Source organism: Meles meles, chromosome 17 (genome assembly GCF_922984935.1).
Source record: "Meles meles chromosome 17, mMelMel3.1 paternal haplotype, whole genome shotgun sequence".
Lineage (NCBI taxonomy): Eukaryota > Metazoa > Chordata > Mammalia > Carnivora > Mustelidae > Meles > Meles meles.
Window position 1 is genome coordinate 37559009 of NC_060082.1, and position 21240 is coordinate 37580248.

General features: G+C 34.9%; 1 protein-coding gene and 1 pseudogene across 5 annotated transcripts in view; both read left to right on the top strand.

Annotated features, from left to right (window-relative positions):
• The window catches only part of RCOR3 (REST corepressor 3), a 56413-nt gene that overhangs the window by 27803 nt on the left and 7370 nt on the right, over window positions 1–21240 (top strand). For all 5 annotated transcript variants that reach the window (XM_045982709.1, XM_045982712.1, XM_045982710.1 and 2 more), the window contains 3 exons: window positions 3413–3631; window positions 10011–10088; window positions 16919–16976. In XM_045982709.1, the coding sequence (XP_045838665.1) occupies window positions 3413–3631; window positions 10011–10088; window positions 16919–16976 (355 nt within the window). The remainder of the gene's footprint in view (window positions 1–3412; window positions 3632–10010; window positions 10089–16918; window positions 16977–21240) is intronic.
• Window positions 5833–7129, top strand: LOC123928182 (annotated as a pseudogene).

The window sequence follows — 21240 nt, forward strand, 5'->3', positions numbered from 1 at the left end:
CCATGTCCTCCATGTTATTTGTTATGCTCCACAAATAAGTGAAACCATATGATACTTGACTCTCTCTGCTTGACTTATTTCGCTCAGCATAATTTCTTCGAGTCCTGTCCATGTTGCTACAAAAGTTGGGTATTCATCCTTTCTGATGGAGGCATAATACTCCATTGTGTATATGGACCACATCTTCCTTATCCATTCATCCGTTGAAGGGCATCTTGGTTCTTTCCACAGTTTGGCGACCGTAGCCATTGCTGCAATAAACATTGGGGTACAGATGCCCTTCTTTTCACTACATCTGTATCTCTGGGGTAAATACCCAGCAGTGCAAGTGCAGGGTCATAGGGAAGCTCTATTCTTAATTTCTTCAGGAATCTCCACACTGTTCTCCAAAGTGGCTGCACTAACTTGCATTCCCACCAACAGTGTAAGAGGGTTCCCTGTTCTCCACATCCTCTCCAACACACGTTTCCTGTCTTGCTAATTTTGGCCATTCTAACTGATGTCAGGTGGTATCTCAATGCGGTTTTAATTTGAATCTCCCTGATGGCTAGTGATGATGAACATTTTTTCATGTGTCTGATAGCCATTTGTATGTCTTCATTGGAGAAGTGTCTGTTCATATCTTCTGCCCATTTTTTGATATGATTATCTGTTTTGTGTGTGTTGAGTTTGAGAAGTTCTTTATAGATCCTAGATATCAACCTCTTGTCTGTACTGCCATTTGCAAATATCTTCTCCCATTCCGTGGGTTGCCTTTTTGTTTTGTTGACTGTTTCCTTTGCTGTGCAGAAACTTTTGATCTTGATGAAGTCCCAAAAGTTCATTTTTGCTTTTGTTTCCTTGGCCTTTGGAGACATATCTTGAAAGAAGTTGCTGTGGCTGATATCGAAGAGGTTCTCCTCTAGGATTCTGATAGAGTCCTGTCTCACGTTGCGGTCTTTTATCCATTTCGAGTTTATCTTTGTGTACGGTGTAAGAGAATGGTCGAGTTTCATTCTTCTCCATATCGCTGTCCAGTTTTCCCAGCACCATTTATTGAAGAGACTGTCTTTTTTCCATTGAATATTTTTTCCTGTTTTGTCGAAGATTATTTCACCATAGAGTTGAGGGTCCATATCTGTGCTCTCCACTCTATTCCACTAGTCTATGAACAAATCGATAAGAGAAGAGAGAAGAACCACATGGTCCTCTCAATTGATGCAGAAAAAGCATTTGACAAAATCCAGCATCTGTTCCTGATGAAAACGCTTCAAAGTGTAGAGATAGAGGGAACATTCTTGAACTTCATAAAATCTATCTATGAAAGACCCACAGCAAATATCATCCTCAATGGGAAAAAGCTTGCAGCCTTCCCGTTGAGATCAGGAACACGACAAGGATGCCCACTCTCACCACTCTTGTTCAATATAGTATTAGAAGTCCTAGCAACAGCAGTCAGACAACAAAGAGAAATAAAAGGTATCCAAATTGGCAAGGAAGAAGTCAAACTCTCTCTCTTCGCAGATGACATGATTCTTTATATGGAAAACCCCAAAGACTCCATCCCCAAACTACTAGAACTCATACAGCAATTCAGAAACGTGGCAGGATACAAAGTCAATGTACAGAAATCAGTGGCTTTCTTATACACTAACAATGAAAATACAGAAAGGGAAATTAGAGAATCGATTCCATTTACTACAGCACCAAGAACCATAAGATACCTGGGAATAAACCTAACCAAAGAGGTAAAGGACCTGTACTCGAGGAACTACAGAACACTCATGAAAGAAATTGAAGAAGACACAAAAAGATGGAAGACTGTTCCATGCTCTTGGATTGGAAGAATAAACATTGTTAAAATGTCTATACTGTCTAGAGCAATCTATACTTTTAATGCCATTCCGATCAAAATTCCACTGATATTTTTCAAAGAGCTGGAGCAAATAATCCTAAAATTTGTATGGAATCAGAAGAGACCCTGAATTGCTAAGGAAATGTTGAAAAACAAAAACAAAACTGGCAGTATCACGTTACCCCGATTTCAAGCTTTACTACAAAGCTGTGATCACCAAGACAGTATGGTACTGGCATAAAAACAGACACTTTAAATTTCTGATTTGGGATTTTTTAGGCCAGACAATTCATATAAATTTAGTCCCCAAACCAGCTTTAGTGTAGGCCTGTGATTAGGGATTCTCAGGGACGACTTTTTGGGTATTTTTGCTTGTCATTCAGCTAAGGATGAGGTAGGCACGTTTTTCTTTGATCATCCTCTTCCTCAACAAGACAGGAGTGTTTTTTGTTTTTTGGTTTTTTTTCCTATTTCATACAATGATGGGTTTCCCTGACAGGGTTCTGGCTTTATCTCCTGTGACTTACACCTATTGTCCATTGAAGCCTGGGCCTTAGGCATATGCCAGCTCCTTCATACTCACTTATATCCTTAGATTGTGGCTTTCTCATTATTTCTGGTCTCTGAGGAATTTTCTCACTTCACTGCCACCTCAGAATTAAATTTTTAAAGATATTTTAAAAAAATACTTGGTCCAGTAATTTTAGAAGTACTACACTGGGAGGAATTTCCTTGAACATCAAATTTGCCGTGTGTTGTTTTGAGTTAGTTGTTAAGCAGTGAAGTGGATTATGTTTCATTATACAGTTGTTTTTATGATTTTTTCTTAGAGTTCCTTTTCTAAAAAACTGGAACATTAAATCTTATCGGTTGAAATTAGGTTGGTCTTCAACCTAATGGGCACTGTTTCAAATGGATTCCTGTCTCAGAAGCACAGAATAACATCGTATTTTTATATCACAGTTTAAGAATATTACAAGTAATAATGAAATCCTACTTAAGAGTTCATGGTCCTTATTATTCTAACTGTCCTAACTTCCTTCAAAATACAAATTCACATTCTATTTTATTCACAGATAAATAGATTTAGAGTTTAGAAATGTCAAGATTAGGATATTTCTGTATCCTTTTTAATCTTCAGAGGCATAGTTCTCTTTCAACAACTGAAGTGAGAATGAAGTGTTATCTGCCACTTGTCATAATTCTAATTGGCCCCTTTTTAATTTTCCTTAAAAACTTTGCGCTTCATAAGTTAACAGCTTTTCTGTTTTATAAGCACTTTATTGCTGAGGGAAAATATATTCCATCTTGAAGCAAACAAGAATAGATTAGAGTCTAATTTTTTCATTTGTTTATAGTCCTCTAGGCTAGAAACCAAACATTTTATTGAGTGGATATATCAAGGATACATTATGTTGTCTATTCCCGAGTTGGTGAGTGCTGTGTGTGTGTGTACTTGTACATAATATAATTGGTTAGAAGTATTTTTTAGGTGTACTTAGTGTAGCAGATACTTCCAGTAATAGGCTTTCTTTGGTTTATACATAATGACCTATTATTCTGTCTTTATTCTTCTAGGGTAATACTGAGCAACCTGTCCAAACCAGCAAGATTGGACTTGGAAGGAGAGAGTATCAGAGTTTACAACACCGCCATCATTCTCAGCGTTCTAAGTGCCGTCCCCCTAAGGGCATGTATTTAACCCAGGAAGATGTGGTAGCTGTTTCCTGTAGTCCCAATGCAGCCAACACCATCCTGCGGCAACTGGACATGGAGCTGATCTCTTTAAAGCGCCAGGTAGTCTATAAAAATCATATTTTTAATAATTCTGTCTATTCTGTTCATCCATTTTTAAAACCTCAGTAAACTAAGTTTTCTACAGATTTTCTCAGCTACCCACTTACATAAGCTCCACTCTTTAAAATTTGCTTTGTTTCCAAATTCAAAGATGCCTCTGTCTATTCTAAATTTGGATCCCAGCATTGTTACTGGTTAGCTCTGTGATATTGGGAAATAATAGAATTTCTCTGAGCTTCAGTTTTATATCTATGAAATTAAGGATAAAATACTCATACATCTCTTGCAGGTTGTTAGGAGTTGGTTGAGATGTTACTGGCAGATTGTTGAGCTGAGTCTGGCACATTTTGAATGCTCAGTGAATAATGGCTGCTCTCTTCATCCTCCTTATTATCACCAATAGTAGCTGCCGTGGTATTATTAATGTATCATCATCATAAACAGGTTAATCATGGTTAAGAGTCAAGATCTAGGGTCAGTGAATGTAAATTTTAACCTTAGCTACATTGTCTAGCTCCTTGGGGAAGCTGGTTATCTTTTTTTTTTTTTTAATTTTTATTTATTTTTAAAATTTCTTTTTAGTGTCTGGTTAATTCTTCTTAACTCAGCTTCCTCATCTTGAAATGTAGATAATATTATGATGCTTGGGAGAAATTAAACAGGATAATATATGGAAAGTTCTTACAACAGTGCATAGCACATATTAAGTACTCAACTAATGGTTGCTCTTTGGTCGCTGGCCTTTTTAGTCACGTTTTCCCCCCCTCATTTTCAGATACAGATAGGTTTCTATTGTTTTCCCTATCCCTTAGACCTAGTAACTCTTCTAAGTCTGTGCTTTCTTGGTCTGTATCAAGCAGTCTTACACTATATGCCAGTGACTTCTGAATCTACTTCTCAGGCTGTGACTTTTCTCCCAAGTTCTGTATTGCTGTATCTCTAGCTACCTGCTAGGCATCTCATCTTGCCCCTAAAAGATGGTTTTTCTCTGTTCCCTATCTGTTGAAACATGAGAATCCACTTTGATTTATCTCTTATTATCACATCTCCCAACACACAAATTCAAGTAGTAAACTAGTTATATAAGTTTACCTGAGAATTTTTATTTAAATTAGTCCCCTTATTTTTAATCCCATCCTTACTACCTTTGTTCAGGTCTTTATAACCTCTTATCTGACAATAACTGTCTTGTGGCTTCTCCTTGCTGTTCACTTTCGCTATAGCTCCATGCTACACATTGTTGTCTATGTTATCTTCTTAAAGTACTGGTATGATCAAAATCATTCATTTTGAAGCTCTTCATTAATTTCTACTTGCCTTTTGCAGGTTACAGTGGAGATAGATAGGAATTGATCAAAAGGTCTTGTTAAATTTAAAATTCGTTGTGAATTAAGAAACCACTGAAGGATTTTAGAGAGAGGTGTAACATTGTCTTATTTATATTTTCAACTGTATCCCTTTGCATTTTTTTATTTTAGTAGTTGCTGTAGGGATTACAGTATGCATCTTCAGCCTACCATATCATCCTTGCTTAGGTATTACAATGTTATCCTTAGAGTTAATATTATATTACTTTATATAAAATGTAAGAATCTTGCCACAGTATAGTATGGGATCAAGATAGTTTTTCTCTATCCCAAACATTCATATTTCTCTATCTCTTGACCCTCGTTATTCACCCAAACAGCTCTTATATTTCTCTTTTCTTATCCAACAAACTTCTTGAATAAATACCTACCATTTTAGCTTCCTCTGCTTTCTTACCATCACATATTCTCTGACTTTTCCTGTGTAATTTCTGCCCCATACACCATCCCAGTTCTACTACTGGAAAAAGCTATCTTAAGTTTATTTATTAGTCAATTGCCAGGTTTCGTGCCCTCTTCTTAGTTCTTACTTCTCTTGAATCTGTCACTGCTCATTAATATCTGACACTGACTACCGCTTCTTCCTTCTTGGAATTCCTTTCCTTTGGCTTTTATGACACCAGGCTGTCTAATGTATGTAGTAGGTCTTTGACTGAATGCTTGGCCTTTAGTTGAATAATGAATATGTGCACAATTCCCATCTTCCAAACCACAGCACTCTTTCTTTTTAGAGAATTTATAAAACACTTTGCCTGTAATATCTTTAAAAAGATTTCAAGTAGTCTTGAAGCTGTGTTAGGGGTGGCTGCAACTTTCCAGAAGATGTCGCTGTAACTTTCCAGAAGATGTGGCGGCTCTTGCCTGATCCGCTTCAGAGCTTCGGAGCTTCTTTTCTCCTGACTTCGCATGATGCTGTGAGGTTCTCTGGCCACTGCCCTCACCACTGCAGCCATGATCTTCCTCAGGGACACCCAGAAAATTGGAATGGGATTAACAGGACATAGAATATTTTTCCTTTGGAATGATTCTCTTATTTGACAAAGCACTATTGGCTGTTGGTAATGTTTTCTTTGTAGCTGCCTTGGCTTTTGTAATTGGTTTACAAAGAGCATTCAGATTCTTCTAGAAACCTAAAATGAAAGCTGTAGGGTTTTTCATGGGTGGCATATTTGTAATTCTTATTGGTTGGCCTTTGATAGGCATGGTCTTTGAAATTTATGGATTCTTTCTCATGTTCATGGGCTTCTTTACTATGGTCATTGGCTTTATAGGAAGAGTGACAGTCTTTGAGCTCATCTTGAATCTACCTGGAATTTTTTTTTAATTTATTTTTTAAAGATTTTATTTATTAAAGATTTTATTTATTTTTTTGACAGACAGAGATCACAAGTAGGCAGAGAGGCAGGCAGAGAGAGAGGAAAGGAAGCAGGCTCCCTGTCGGGCAGAGAGCCCGATGTGGGGCTCGATCCCAGGACCCTGGGACCATGACCCGAGCAGAAGGCAGAGGCTGTAACCCACTGAGCCACCCAGGCGCCCCCTTCCTGGAATTTTTAGATAAAAGTTGGAGAGAGCAACAATATGGCAGAAAGGCAAGTGAATGGAGACTCATTTAAAATATTGTATTATTTATAAAGCCCTTTGAAGAATATTCAGCACAAAATTAAGTTATATGAAATAGCTTATAAGGTTCTTTACAGAAGTTTAAAACATAGAGCCTACCAGGTACCAATAACAGTTAACCAGCAGTGAGAACTAAGTCTTCTAAGAAGTCAGTGAGCAGACTGAAGGAGGGTAATCGTGTTATAATACATACTGAAACTCTTGAAGTCAATTTTTTTTAAAAAATATTTTATTTATTTATTTGACAGACAGATTACAAGTAGGCGGAGATGCAGTGGGGGCGGGAGGGCACAGAAGCAGGCTTCCCGCTGAGCAGAGAGCCCGATGTGGGACTTGATCCCAGGACCGTGGGATCATGACCTGAGCCGAAGGCAGCGGCTTAACCGACTGAGCCACCCGGGTGCCCCACTCTTGAAGTCAATTTTTAATTGTTTTTCTGCAGTGTGGAAAATATAGCCAGCCTTGGAGAGAACTGTAGTGTCTATTTCTTTTCTTTTTCTTTTGAAGATGAAGGAACATCCATAGGCATTTGCTTTTTAGAAATGTCCACTGAAATTGCAAAAATATTTCCAGTTGCTCTGTCTCGGAAAGTAATACATGAGTTAGATTGCATAATGTCGTTTTTGTGTATTAAAACCAAGGAAAACCCAGTTTGATGAATGACCTTTTTTTTGTAAATATAGGGTTAAAATTTTTTTAATTGCTCAAAATTTTTTAAAATAGGGAGTAAAATGCACTCAGTTGCCTGTATCATACCCTATTCTTAACCCTACTACTTCACTTATAGCATATTTTTATTATAAAGGATCTTTCTTAAAACCTTGAACTCCTTTCTTGGTTAGTCATTTGATATGTAGTAAAGGTTTGCACTTTTAGGTTTACAAATTCTACTATTTTTATATCTCAGACATATCTCATATGAAGACAGTGTCCAAACTGACTCCTCTGACACCCGCACTAGTTATCTGTTCCTCCTCTGCATTCCCTGTCACGGTGATTAGCACCACATACACTCAGTTACTCAAGCCCGTGGCCAGAGTTATCCTTGATTCTTCCTTCTCCCAAATTCTCTCTATCTCTGTCTTTACAAACACATCTTAGTTTTTGTTTCCAGGTTGTTTCTTTTATCCGTCCTTGTGCCACCCCCATGATTACTTCATTCCTGCTGTTTCATTTGAAGTCCCCAGTGTTTCTCGTCTGGACTGCTAAATGCATTTTCATCTTCTTCATTCCATTCCATTCTCCAAATTATTACTGGACTTATCATTCTAAAAGGCAAATATGGTTACCTTGCTCCCTTGCTTAAAAATTCTTTAGGTCGAGGCACCTGGGTGGCTCAGTTAAGTGTTTCCATTCTGATCATGATCTCAGGGTTGTGAGATTGAGGCCAACATGAGCTCCACACACAGCACTGAATCTGCTTGTCCCTCTCCCTCAGCTCTTCCCTGCATGCATGCACATGCTCTCTCAAATAAATAAATGAATAAACAAACGAAACAAATAAATAAATATCTTTTCTTCAGTCTTTAGGCAGAATTCAAATTGTCTGTTTTGTCCCAGCATAGCTGCTTTCCTGTCTTCCTACATGCTGTTCTGCCTGAAAGGCACTTCCTGCCAAACCTTGCCTACCTGCTTAATTCTTTTTAATCCTTTGAAACTAAATTTGGGTGTCATCTCCTTTGGAAAACTTACCCTATTTTCCCTATTACCAATGTGTGTTAACATGAATACAAAATATTTGCTCTCTTTTCTTTCTTCCTCCAAGTCTATGTTAGGTGTTTTAGCTTTTCTTATATTTTTATATTTATATATTTTTATATAATATTTATATTTATATATTTGTGTAAAATATATAAATATTTTATATTTATACTTATAAATAAATATAATTATTTATCTCCCCGCTAATCTGTGAAATCCTTAAGGAATTTGCATTTACATTTTATCTTCGTGTGTATAACATGGTTGGCCAACTAACTACATTTGAATCAACCTAGATTTTTATTTTAGCTATGTTATGATCTCTGAGAAAAAAAATTCACAAGTATATATATATATACACACACACATATATATACATATATATATATAAAAAAATAAATATTTGATTGTTCATACTGGACGGAAAACAAAAAGCAAACCAAGAAAAACATGTAAACAAATGAAGAAACAAAAATCTTAATCCTTAATATTCTAGGTAAAGATTAATAATATTGCTAGTAGAATGATAGTTAAAAACTTGGCATGGTTCACATTCAGGTTCTGCTGCATCTGTCTGTAGCGTAGGGAAAGTTTCTTGACTTCTCTGTGCCCTGCCTTCCTCATCTGTAAAATGGGTACAGTAAAAGTAGAGTCAGTTCTGCTATAATGCTTATTTTGAAAACATGAATTTGTTACAACACAATTAATATACTAGGGAACAATTTGAGTATAATGTGAATTTTGCATTTGCTTATATTTTATTTTCATCAGTGGAAAACTGACCTAGCTGAGTATATATCCTAACACTTCAGATGTGTACCAGTTCTCTCTCAATTCACTACATGTTATGAACCACACACATCTTTAGTTGGCATTAACATTTTTCATTTGATTTCAAATAACCCTCCTTCTACCATTTCCCAGTAACTCACATTGTGCAACTATTTGACTCTTCTATAAGCAACCTGAGGTCTTTTCCAAGGTAAAGTGCCATCTTTATTATAGCCTTTGTAAATTTCTTTATTATTTAGAATGCATAAATCTGCTATCATTTTTATGAGGTTTCTGTCTTTTTTTTTATTTGTCACTGATGAAGTTTCTCAGTGTTGGGTCCCAGGCTCTATTTCCCCATAAGTCCTGTGGTTTTTATTATGCAGTTTTGCCTAGTAGGGTGATTTTTGAGAAGGCCTGTGTCAGGTTATAGCAGAACTGATTATGCTTACTTAACAAAGTAGTAATGAGAATTAAGTGATTTATTACATGTGAGGCACCAACAATGATGCTTAACCTAATAAACACCTAATATTATCCACTTGCATGATTATTATTCTTATTGGGATAGTTGTTATTTTTAATCAAAACATTGTAGTAATGAGCAATATTGATGGAACTTAATTCCTCTGTATACCATTTGTCTTATAACAGACATTGTTAAAAAATACTCAGATACTATAATTTGTAGACTGTTTATTGGCCTACTAGAGATATATTAGTTATACATATATAATTAGTTAATATATATAGTTTTTTGATGTGATATTAGTTGCGTGGCCCCAAGTGTGATATAATGTAATTGTCCTCCTGAAATAAAATTTAAGATGGATTTGGTATATATCCTTTTCACTTACTGAGTACTCATATGTTTACCTAAGAATGAGATCTGATTCATATTTTGGGTTATTTTTTTGAAGGTTCAGAATGCTAAACAAGTAAACAGTGCACTTAAACAGAAAATGGAAGGTGGAATTGAAGAATTCAAACCTCCTGAGGTATGTTATTGAAGAGTATGTGACTAAGTATGGTGAAACCTTATTCTTTGAATTATATCCAGTATTTACTATTTTGGTCACATGCGTTGTTAATACTTTGAAGATATCATAGCGTGGGTAATTTGTCATGTCTCTATTTTGTTATTTAGATAGTCTTTTGAGACTTGGCTAATGATTTAAGTGAAGTCATTTCTTTCCTGCTGTTAGCAATACATATCAAGCAAAGTAAGTAGGGAAAAACAGCTATACAGGTAGGCCCAGTGCACATGAAAATGGAAGATAATTGATGAGCAAACCAGTACATTTCTGGGTCTGCAGCAGTGTTTACGCAAAGCCTTTTCCTACCTATGTGAATTTGTAACACAGCAAGAAAAAGAACATAAAAAAAGGAGTTCGTTTAGCAATTTTAGCAATTTTTTTATTTTAAGGTATTTGTCTTTTGACTCAGATTTTTAATAAGGATTTTAGTATGTGGACTTAATTAACATTCTTGTACTCCTGTCCCTGAAAATTTGAAATCTAAAAATGAGATATAGATTAAGCATATAGATTAAACATTTTCTCAATTCTTTCCTCTGTTTCCTCTGAAACCTAATATATATTTGATATTTGTGATAATTATAAGTACTTAAATGCCTGTAATTCCAATCAAGTCTTTTCACAGAAGCTCCTATTATAAATCTTTTCTCTTGTTTCTTTTTCTTAAGACTTGTATGCTGTGCTTCATATCCTGGACTTGCCTTTTTTATGTATTTAATAATCAAATAATCCTTATTTGGTCCTAATGGGATGTCCCCCCAATCACAAGTTGCCTGAAATATCTACAAATGAAATATGCGTGAGGGGCTTGGGGGGAGGGCAGCAAGATTGCAGGGAGGACTTCAGAACGAGTGCACCAGGTGTTGTCTCACTCATTAGAATCTTTCAGAAAGGAAGAATCCTTAGGAATAAAGTTGTTCTTGGGTTTTGTTTTGTTTTGAATGGTCTCTTTCAAGAAGGTTAGATGAGAAAGAATGAAATATACATAGACTAATATACTATCTCATTCCAAACCCACAAGTAAACTCACATTCAAGTGACATTTTTATTTATTGAATGATAGTAATACAAAGAATACTACTTTATATTATTGTAACAAAAATTATTTTAAATTTTATATTAAAATTATTTAAATTTCATATCTATGCATTAAGATGCATAAAATCCAAAAGCTTTAAATGCCTGTAATTTTGTAACTTAAAAAATTAAATTAAAAAATTATATTAGAGATTAAAAATAGGGGAATACCATAAAGAACTTTATGTCAATAAATTCAAAAATTTAAACAAAACAGAAATTTGTAGGAAAATATATCTTCCCAAAATTGTCTTAAGAAGGAAAGCCTGATAAATTTATAGTCATTAAATAAAATGAAGGAACAGTTAACATTTTTTTCATAAGAAAATACTAGGCCCAGACAGTTTTACCGAAAAAGTCTACCAAATTTTCAAGGAAACAATGATTCTAACCTCAAATTTTCCAAAAAAAGGAAGGATAGCTTCACTCATTAACATTACATAAAAGTAAGACATGAAAGTGCAATAACATAACTGTATGGTATCTCATTTGATGCTCATATAAATTCCAAGAAATAGATGAAGCAAATACTATTTTACATGACAAATCTATCTGGGCCTCAGAGGTTAACTGGCTTGATCAACATCAAATCTAGTTAATAGTGAAATTTTGACTATATTTCACAATCTTAGAATCCAGATGGAGTCCAAGATTCATATCCTGCTCACTCATTACTTTTGTAAGTTTTCATTTAATAGCAAAATTGTGTATTATTTCTCACATTTAAATGCGGTTTGGGTTAGAGTTATCAGACATATTGTACATCTTTTGAGTTTTTCTAAAAATAATGATCCAAATGAAGCAACCAGAATCTTAACACTCTACCATTCATATGTTGAAGTTTGAATATTAGTTTGAGGTTGATTTATTGAACTCATATGACTTGAAAAATATATGTAGATTTATTATCTAAAAAACAGGATATATTTATATTTATCATGTCATATCTGTTGCTTTGCAGGGAAAAATAACCTGAATAGATCTATTTCAAAATACTAAATTAACAGTCTTAGTAAAGACCTTGAAAAGTCATGTAATTGATCACCTTTTCTTTTGGTTAGGTAGAATTTCTACCTAATATGTAATAAAAGAAATTTCATTAACCATTAGAACAGTAGGCTACTAAGTGATGTAACTCAACTGAAAGTAAACACGTACTAAGATGCTTTACTTTAGTCTTTTGGTTTTATTTGTTCTTTCACTTAGGAAAAAAATTGGTGAAGAAAGTTTATTCAATACTCTTATAAGTATTGTTCACTTATTTCATGTAAGGCACTGTTTTAGGCACTATGGGAAATTTGGGTAGATTTTTCCATCCGCCTTAAAAAAAAAACCAGTCTAGATATTATAAGACAAACTGATTAAAGTTTTGTGATAGATTTATAAGTAAAAAGCTACAGGAAAACAAGTGGTAATTACTCATTCTTGTTAAGATAATCAGGGAAGACTTCCTAACGGGGGATGTTTCAGCTGAGGTTTGAAGGATGAGTAGGAGTTTAGCACATACAAAAAGGGCAACAAAGGAAATAATATGAACAATGGTTTGGTATTGAACAGTACATTCAAAATACATATAAATCCTGTGAAGGAGAAAATCAGTCAAGGGGCATTCCCTGAGCACTTACATGCTCATTGTGGTACTGATTACCACCAGAATTTGTGGAGGTGTAAAACAGTTTTCTTTCATGAAGAGTATTGTCTACTTAGGAAGGCAAAGTTGGACACTGAGGAAGAGTGAACGTGGTAAATGAGAGATGTTAACAGGATTGAGTTCAACAGGGATTTCTTTATGATAGAAATCAGTGGGCAAGGGCTAACGTGTGAAAGTCTGAGAGCTAGGAAGAGTTTTCCTTTTAAATTAGTTCAAATGTAAAGATCCTGTAGTTAATGGGAATTTTTAATTTTAGGAAGGTTATCCTGGCAGTATTATACAGGCTAAGTTGGAAACTTCACAGCTGCTAAAATACTAAGCATGTGAGTGATAAAGTAAATGGTAAAAGGCATTTTGGGTACAGTCACGTGTTAATTGTAGGAGTGGACAGCAAGCTATAAATCCAAAGAACATTGCAAAATAGAAAATAATATATCTATTTGAAAGTAGGTAAGAGTGTTGTGGGGAGTGGTGGCCTGTGGGGTTATGCTTTGATTTGTTTTGGTTGGAGGTAGGAAGGAGACAAGGGACAAGGAAATTAATGAAACCAGGAAGGAAGAAACTAAAAAAGGAGTGCTTTTTGGAACTAGAAATTTCCCCATCTTTTGATGTTTTCATGCATAGGTAGGTGACATCCTTTCATTAAGGATGTTGGATGAAAGGTTTAACTTGGTGTCCTTTTCTAATTCTTTCAACTCAAAGAGTGTGTGAATCTACTACCGACAAAAATGGGAAAGATGAGAGGACTAATTTAGTAGCGAAAGGATGCAGTAAAGATGCCGAATTCATGAGGGATGTCATCGATTGTTCTAAAAGGCTCTTTGGGGCCTTTCATATTATTAGTTTTATAACTGCTATATATTGGATCATTTTAGTTTAGATTAGTATTTCATTATGATAAAAAGAACAGTATTTCCATATGGGGTTTGCTGTAGAAAAATGTTCTCAGTCATACCACCTAGCTAACCATAACAACTACACAATTCTAAATTCTGAGATACATCGTAGTTGTCCTTTCTGTAAGTTAGACATATCTCTACCAAAGTTTCTTGGGTTTAAAAGAGAATAGAAAAATCAGTAATTTGAAGGAATCTTACGTATTTAAAAAATTTTGACCCCATTTCACCTTCAGTCTTCCCTTTCTTCCACTGCTTCTGTTTTGTCATACGGACTGTAATTCAATGCAGTTTCAACCCTCCTCCCTGCATTTTTCCCCTGAGGCTGCTTCTTAAAGGCTCACAGTGCTGCTAATGATCAAATTCCACAGCTCTAACTCATTTTTCTCGCCTTTTTCTCAGCCTTGACATAGATGACAACCTCTCTCTCTACCTTTAACTTTTGAGAGGGGATGTCCTTTGTAACTATTATGTTCCCTTTCCAGCTGTAGTTTTCCTTTCTATTTGTAAATGTAAGCATTCTCCAAGTTTTTATCCTCAAAATTCACTTCTCTTCTCTTTGGAAACATATAAGCTCATCACTTCACTATACTAAAATTGTATCATATGTACATTTAAATGGCACAAACGCAACCACAGATATTCAGCCAAGTTAAAAGGAGTTATGTTTAGTAATAGCAAGTAGAGTAGAGCTGACAATCCTGCCTCAACTCCCATTTATCAAGTGTCTCCTTGCAGAGTAAGCTAATAGAGGCCAGAACTGTGAATCCACTATTTCTTTAGAAGGCTTTAGTTTCCAAAAGCCTCCTGTGCACACAGTCTCCTTGACTTGAAATTCTAGTATTTAAATATGTATTTGTTTTTCATTCAGTACTACCCTAAATTTCAACCAAAGCTTCATCTGGAATTAACTGAAAGACTTGGTCCATTTCAGTGCTGGAGGGATATCTGGCCGTGTGGACTGACTGAGCAATTGTGTGCCTGTGTCCATGACCACCTTTGTAAGAACATTGCAATAGTAATTTGGAATTTAAAACAATTTTTTTTAATTCATAGGCAGATTTTAGAACTTTATACGTGAGTAAGATATGACTCCATTGTTTTCCCTCATAAACATTCCACGCCCTCAAAAGCTGTGTTTGTATAGATGAATCTATTTTAGCCTCAATTGGATCCTGAGCTCCACCTGAATGACCTCAATTGTCAGTGAATCCCAGGTTACCATTATCATCTCAGTCTTGCCTTCCTGCACCTCCCCAATCAGCATTTCGTAAGGTCTTAGGTCCTTAACAGCACCACTCTCTCCCAGCTCTCCAGGCTTAAAGTCTTATTCTGATCAGAATCCTACTCTTCTCTGTCCCCCCCCCCCAATCTATTGCTTATTAAATTTAGTGTGAACTCATTGCCCTTGATATTTACTGCCCTTCCAAAAGTGGTCATTACATACTTAACTAAACTATCACCAACTTTCCAGACGTTACTTATCACTTCTTCCTAATTGTTGATTCTGTTGTTGCCTGTACATGGTGTGTCTTCTCCTGATCTTCGCATTTCAGAAACTTACCATGTTCTTCAACCCACCTCAGTGTCTGTCCCTTCCAGCTGGCCCTCTTCCCTGGTCTAGTCATTATAACTTTTTCCTCTCATCTTTGAATCTGCAGTATACTCTGAACTTCTAATTTTATTAATAGCTATTTGCATTTATCCTGTCTCTTAATTTGCTTATAAGCCGAAGTAAGTTTTCATAGTGCATGTTACTTTTATTTATTTTTTATTTTTTAAAGATTTTATTTGTTTGACAGAGATCACAAGTAGGCAGAGAGGCAGGCAGAGGGAAGGGGAAGCAGGCTCCCTGCTGAGCTGAGAGCCTGATGTGGGGCTTGATCACAGGGACTCCAAGACCACCACCCGAGCCGAAGGCAGAGGCTTAACCCACTGAGCCACCCAGGTGCCTCTAACTGCTTCTTTATAGCCTACAGCCCCCTCTTTTTCTTTACCTTTTTCATGTTCATTTGCATTTTGCTTCATTGCTGATATTCTCAGGTTGAGTTTGATCGACTATCTGCCTGGCCTTTCCTTGCTCTCTTCTTAATCTCATCATCTGGTGTTGGGCGCTTTCTGCTTTAGGTTTTTTCCTCATTTATCCAGTCTTTTTAAAAACTTTTTCCTTTCTTCTCTAATAATTTTTTTCTAATTTTGAATTTTTGTTTTATTCTTTCTTCTGAATACTTTCTATACCTCTTCCCTCTGGTGAGAAAGTAGATGTTCCCAGAACCTCTGTGTACTATAGAAACTTTTATTGCTAAGACGGTAAGTGAGATAAGACCTCAACTCTTGTTCTCAAAGGAAGTCTTTCTGTTTTGCCCAGCCTATCTATGTATTAACCAGGCAAATTTATCTGGGCACTTTCTTCTGTAAACCTCTGTAGGCTGGTATACTTATTTCTGTCCCTCCTTCTACTGCCAGTGGTCCTTGCACTAATCAGTGGGTATACACTAATGAAATTTGATTTGGTGTTTAATATTGTAGTTTTACTATAGTGAAAGCCTTAAACTTAGGATTTTTTTAAACAAAATTATTGGGAGAAATGTGGGGAGACCTTAGGGAGAAAAATCTATTCTTATAGTAGGTCACTTTCTGCTTCAGAAATTTAGAGAAATATTTTAGGAATTAGGACTGAGCTACAGTTCTGTATAAATTTATAACACTGGTTTTGGTGGAGTAAGGTTAGGTTTAATCAAAATGTGAAGAGAAGAAATTTTAGAGCAAGTCACAGATCTCTCTAAAGAAGGTAAAGTCTCTTGAATGTTTAAAACTAGGCTAAATTTAACACTTGCCATGAGTGATAGGAACATTGTAGTTGGAAAATGGATGACTAATAGATTTTTCTCAGTTTTAATGCTTCTGACCTGAGTATAAATGTGAATGTTTTTCATTCTCCCAAACTGGTACATTTCCCTTTCATTATCTTTTTTGTGTGGGTAAAAGGTAACTCAGAACGTACTTTTTAATCCTTATTAAAAACAGAATCTTTGTAAATCACAGTTTTAGTAATCTCATGTCTTGGTGAAAAGTTATGATTTGGTGAAAAGTTAAACAAAAATAAGCACTTTGGAAAAATGTCTGTCTTCATATCCTCATTAGGAAACTTCTCTTTAATTTTGTAGTCAAATCAGAAAATTAATGCCCGTTGGACCACAGAGGAGCAGCTTCTAGCAGTGCAAGGTATATTAAAGATAAGCAGTTATTATTGTTAATTATTTAACTTGTCATGAAAGGTGACTTCCGTAGTTCTTCCCTTCATTTAGAAATGGATCAAGAAAGGGCACTTATGTTTACCACAAAGTCCTGAAAACCAGGAATTCTGTTTTGTTCTTGTGGGTGTGACTTTACTGAGCCTGTATACATTTTGGGTCCTGTATAGCACGTAACACATTCTCAGCTTTAACAATGATGGTGATGATAAGCTCGAACAAGTCATATGGTCTCTGTGTGCCTTTGCTTCAGTTTTCCTGCAGTTGGGTTCATTCTTACTGTATTAGTCATTGATAACTCATCATTAAAAGCATAAACTATTACGTGTTTCTGGTTTATCCAATTGTTCTGTATAATAGTGTTTCTATATGCTAAATGTCAGGTACTGAAAATACTAATGATATACTTAACTTCTAGTGTATCTTAAGAGATATGCCACTGAATGCTTAGAAACTTGGCTTTAAAAATAAATACATATATATTTATATTATATTTATATAAATAAGAGAGCTAAGAGATACACTGAAAAATATACATAAAGCCTTTTAGATGCACTAGTATAACTAGATGCTTTGTTGAATTATATGGCAGAGCACTTTGCAGATTGGATTTTCTCATGTTTGAATTACTTAAGGAAGGGCCAACTTTATATTTTTTATTCAGTGTTGTAGTTGTTTTTTTGGTTTTTGGGTTTTTTTTCTTTTCCATTCAAGATAAACTATCTGCAGGACTTGCAGGACTAATTGTGTAATTATAAGTTTGGTCTACAATTTGGTTTTTCCTGCCTGACCTCTCCTTGTGTTGAGTACTAATAGCTTTTTTTATCTAGTTAACCTAGATATATAGTAGGTTATAGTAGTTAACTATAAGTTAGTTGGGCCCCTGTGAAACATATAAGTATACTTTGAAAAATATTTCTAATAATTCAAACACAGAGAACATACTTAACTCAAAAGGATGTGCAGGTTATCATTTGGATATGAGAATAATGTAATTAAAGATAGATTAATAGAGGACTTGGCAGTTTGGAGTAGAGTGAGTGAGAATTATCCTACCAGTGTAATTAGAAACTGTCCCAGGACAGTGCCATCAGAATGATGGCAGCCTTCTCGTTGGCCTATACGGCCCAAAACAGTCATTTCATGAACAGAGTAAATATTTGATCCTATGGTAGCAGGGTGGTGGAGTGTGCATTGAGCACATCTGTAATTATGGACTGAATGAGAACAGAGTTTAATTAGTTTATAATGTTCAATAATAGCTACTTTAAAATTAGTAACTGTTTAAAATTTAGAGTAAAAAAATGAGTAGGGGCAGCTGGCTGGCCTAGTTGGTAGAGCATGTGACTGGATCTTAGGGTCATGAGTGCAAGCTCCCTGTTAATAAAAACAACAACAACAACAAAACAATTGGTATTTTCAGGGGCTGTTTCATATTGATTTAGATCTATGACTTTGAGCTCTAACATAGTTATTTGAGGAAGCATTGCTTTTATAGGTGTAATGCCTGTGTTTCTGTCCATCCTTGTGTGTGTGTGTGTGTGTGTGTGTGTGGCCTATAGAATTTAACCCTGATTTCCAGTATTTCAGTTGCATAAAAGTTAGTGTATCAATCTTGTACTCTAATATGAAGATTATCCCAGTGAAATGATTTTCTAGAGAGACTCATTTAGGAAAATCTGGGCTAATGTTTCTAGAGCATTCAGGATTGTTCTGCAGTACTACCATGGAATCTTATGCCTGGGTCGAGTATTATGCTGAGCTGCATTCAGGGGAAGGGACAATGGCAAGATTTACATGTATAATTTGAGCTGTATATGTGGACATTATCTCAGTTTATAAATATTAAAAGAATATGGATATAATCAAACACTTCCTCCCTGTTTAGATATATTCAGTATTCTTTTTTTTTTTTAAATATTTTATTTATTTATTTGACAGAGAGGTCACAAGTAGGCAGAGAGGCAGGCAGAGAGAGGGAGAAACAGGCTCCCCACTGAGCAGAGAGCCCGATGCGGGGCTCGATCCCAGGACCCCGAGATCATGACCTGACCCGAAGGCAGAGACCTAAACCACTGAGCCACCCAGGCGCCCCGATATATTCAATATTCTTATGCACCTTTAGAAAGTAATTTGTACAGAAATATGCTTGGTCTTTGGATTTTGAAGGTACTTTCTTGATATGTTACTGTCTTTATTTTAACTCTATATGTGGAATTTTTGTTCCACTTCGGGTTTTTTAGGGTTTTTCTGTTTTGTTTTGTTGTTTTCTTCTGGGAAGAGGGTTCATTACATAAAATAAAACAATATAGAGCTATTTGTGTCCAAAATAGCTATTTTAGGGAAAACTAAAAAGTGCCATTTTTGCTAATGGGCCCACACATTTATATAATTCTCAGAAGTGTGTCTTATAAACAGTATAATCCTATAGTAATGTCACATGTACCTGAATCTCAGTGTGGTCAAGGGACATAACTGCAGTTTTTATTTTAACATGTAGTTTGCTGTCCAGAAATACCTATCTTAGCAGACAGTTGTTTTGTTTTTTATTCTCTATAATCTTTTTTTTTGATAAACTTTATATGGTATTATTATCACTGTTTCAGTTTTACAAAACAGTAGATCATGTAAGTTTTGATACTAACATTTTAGTTTATAAGCACTTTATATTTAAGACATATTCTGTATATATTCTGATTTAACACTCATTTGTTAAATGCCTTTTTAAATCTTGCTCATAGTTGACTATTAGAGTGACCTGAAGAGAGCAATACAAACTCTAGTGTCATTAGTGACACTTACAATTTTACTATTAAACTTTTTTATTGTAACTCTTTTAAAAACCACATATATATTAGGATCATTTCCTAGGGCTCAAATATATATTTCTCCCTTTTTTTCCCCATCTACTTAATACTGTTGTTAACTAAATACTACCATTTAAATAATAACTAATTAAATAAGTGTTATTATAATAATAAATATTTAAATAAATAAAAAATTATTTTTCCTTCTTTCTCCCTTATTTGGAAGGGTGGGAATCATGCTCAGACCAAAACAGGAATGTTTGTACTTGTGTATTCTGTCACTTTATTATATTAATTTTAGTTCTGAATTTTAGTTTTAGCTATGTTATAACTTCATTAACATTCTGCAAGGATCCCCAGGTAGGATGTTATAAATGTGCCTAATTTAAACCTCTCTCCGAAAAGTACTTGTTAAGAATGGTATTTCTATACTTTCAGTAATCCGTGCCAGCCTTAAGTATCTGAGTTTTCTATTATAACAGATTGGTTAACAGGTGATTAATTATAATCTTCACAATATGTGTTAATGAAGATATCTCTGTTTATAGCTTGAATCATACATATATAAATATCTTTTCTAATTTGTAGTGCTTTTAGAAATTACCCTAAAATCAGTCTTGATATTCATATGATAAACATTTCTTATTTAGCAAGAATTAAGAATAAAATTAGATTCTGGGTGTATTTTTTTCATGTAAAATGAAACTATTTTCAAATTAATATTTTGAAAAAATAATAATTGATTTAAATGATAGTACAAACATTGACTTTTCAAAGTTTAGAGGGGCAGAAGCCTGGTAAACAATATTTATTTTTGGCCTTCTCTTAAATGCACTTATTTCATAATCATTTGTGCTAAAAAATAATACACTCTCTAATAAAATATTAGTGCTATTTTAGGGTAAACAACAAGAAACTTTTCCAGTTTTATCAAGATATCAGCTTTAATTTTTAGTTTAGTTTTTTTTAAGTTTAGTTTTTTTCCCCATATTGTCTGCCTTCTCTTACGAAACAGTGACAGCAATACATTCAAGTCAGTTATGCTTTCACAGTTAAATGTTACCTTCTTTTCCTGTAGGTTATACATTTCATTCATTTTTAGTTTGCAAGCCTAGAAACTGTCCTCTTTCTAATTTTATCTCATACATTAAGAAAAAAGCTAGAATGGTTCCTAAAGGAGAGGAGAAAGATTTGACACTTGATTAAAACATAGGGATTGTAAACCAGTACAGGAACAATCAAAAGGAAGTGGAGATCAGGAGGTTCATATTTTTCCATTGAAAAAACACTCATTTGCTTTAGAGAGTTTCTTCTATTATAACAGGTATCATAAGAATGGAGACCCAGAAGTATAATTGTCAGCTCTCTGATGCACTTGCTTCAGATAATTCATGATTTGAAATTTCTAGCATCTTTGTGATGGAATTT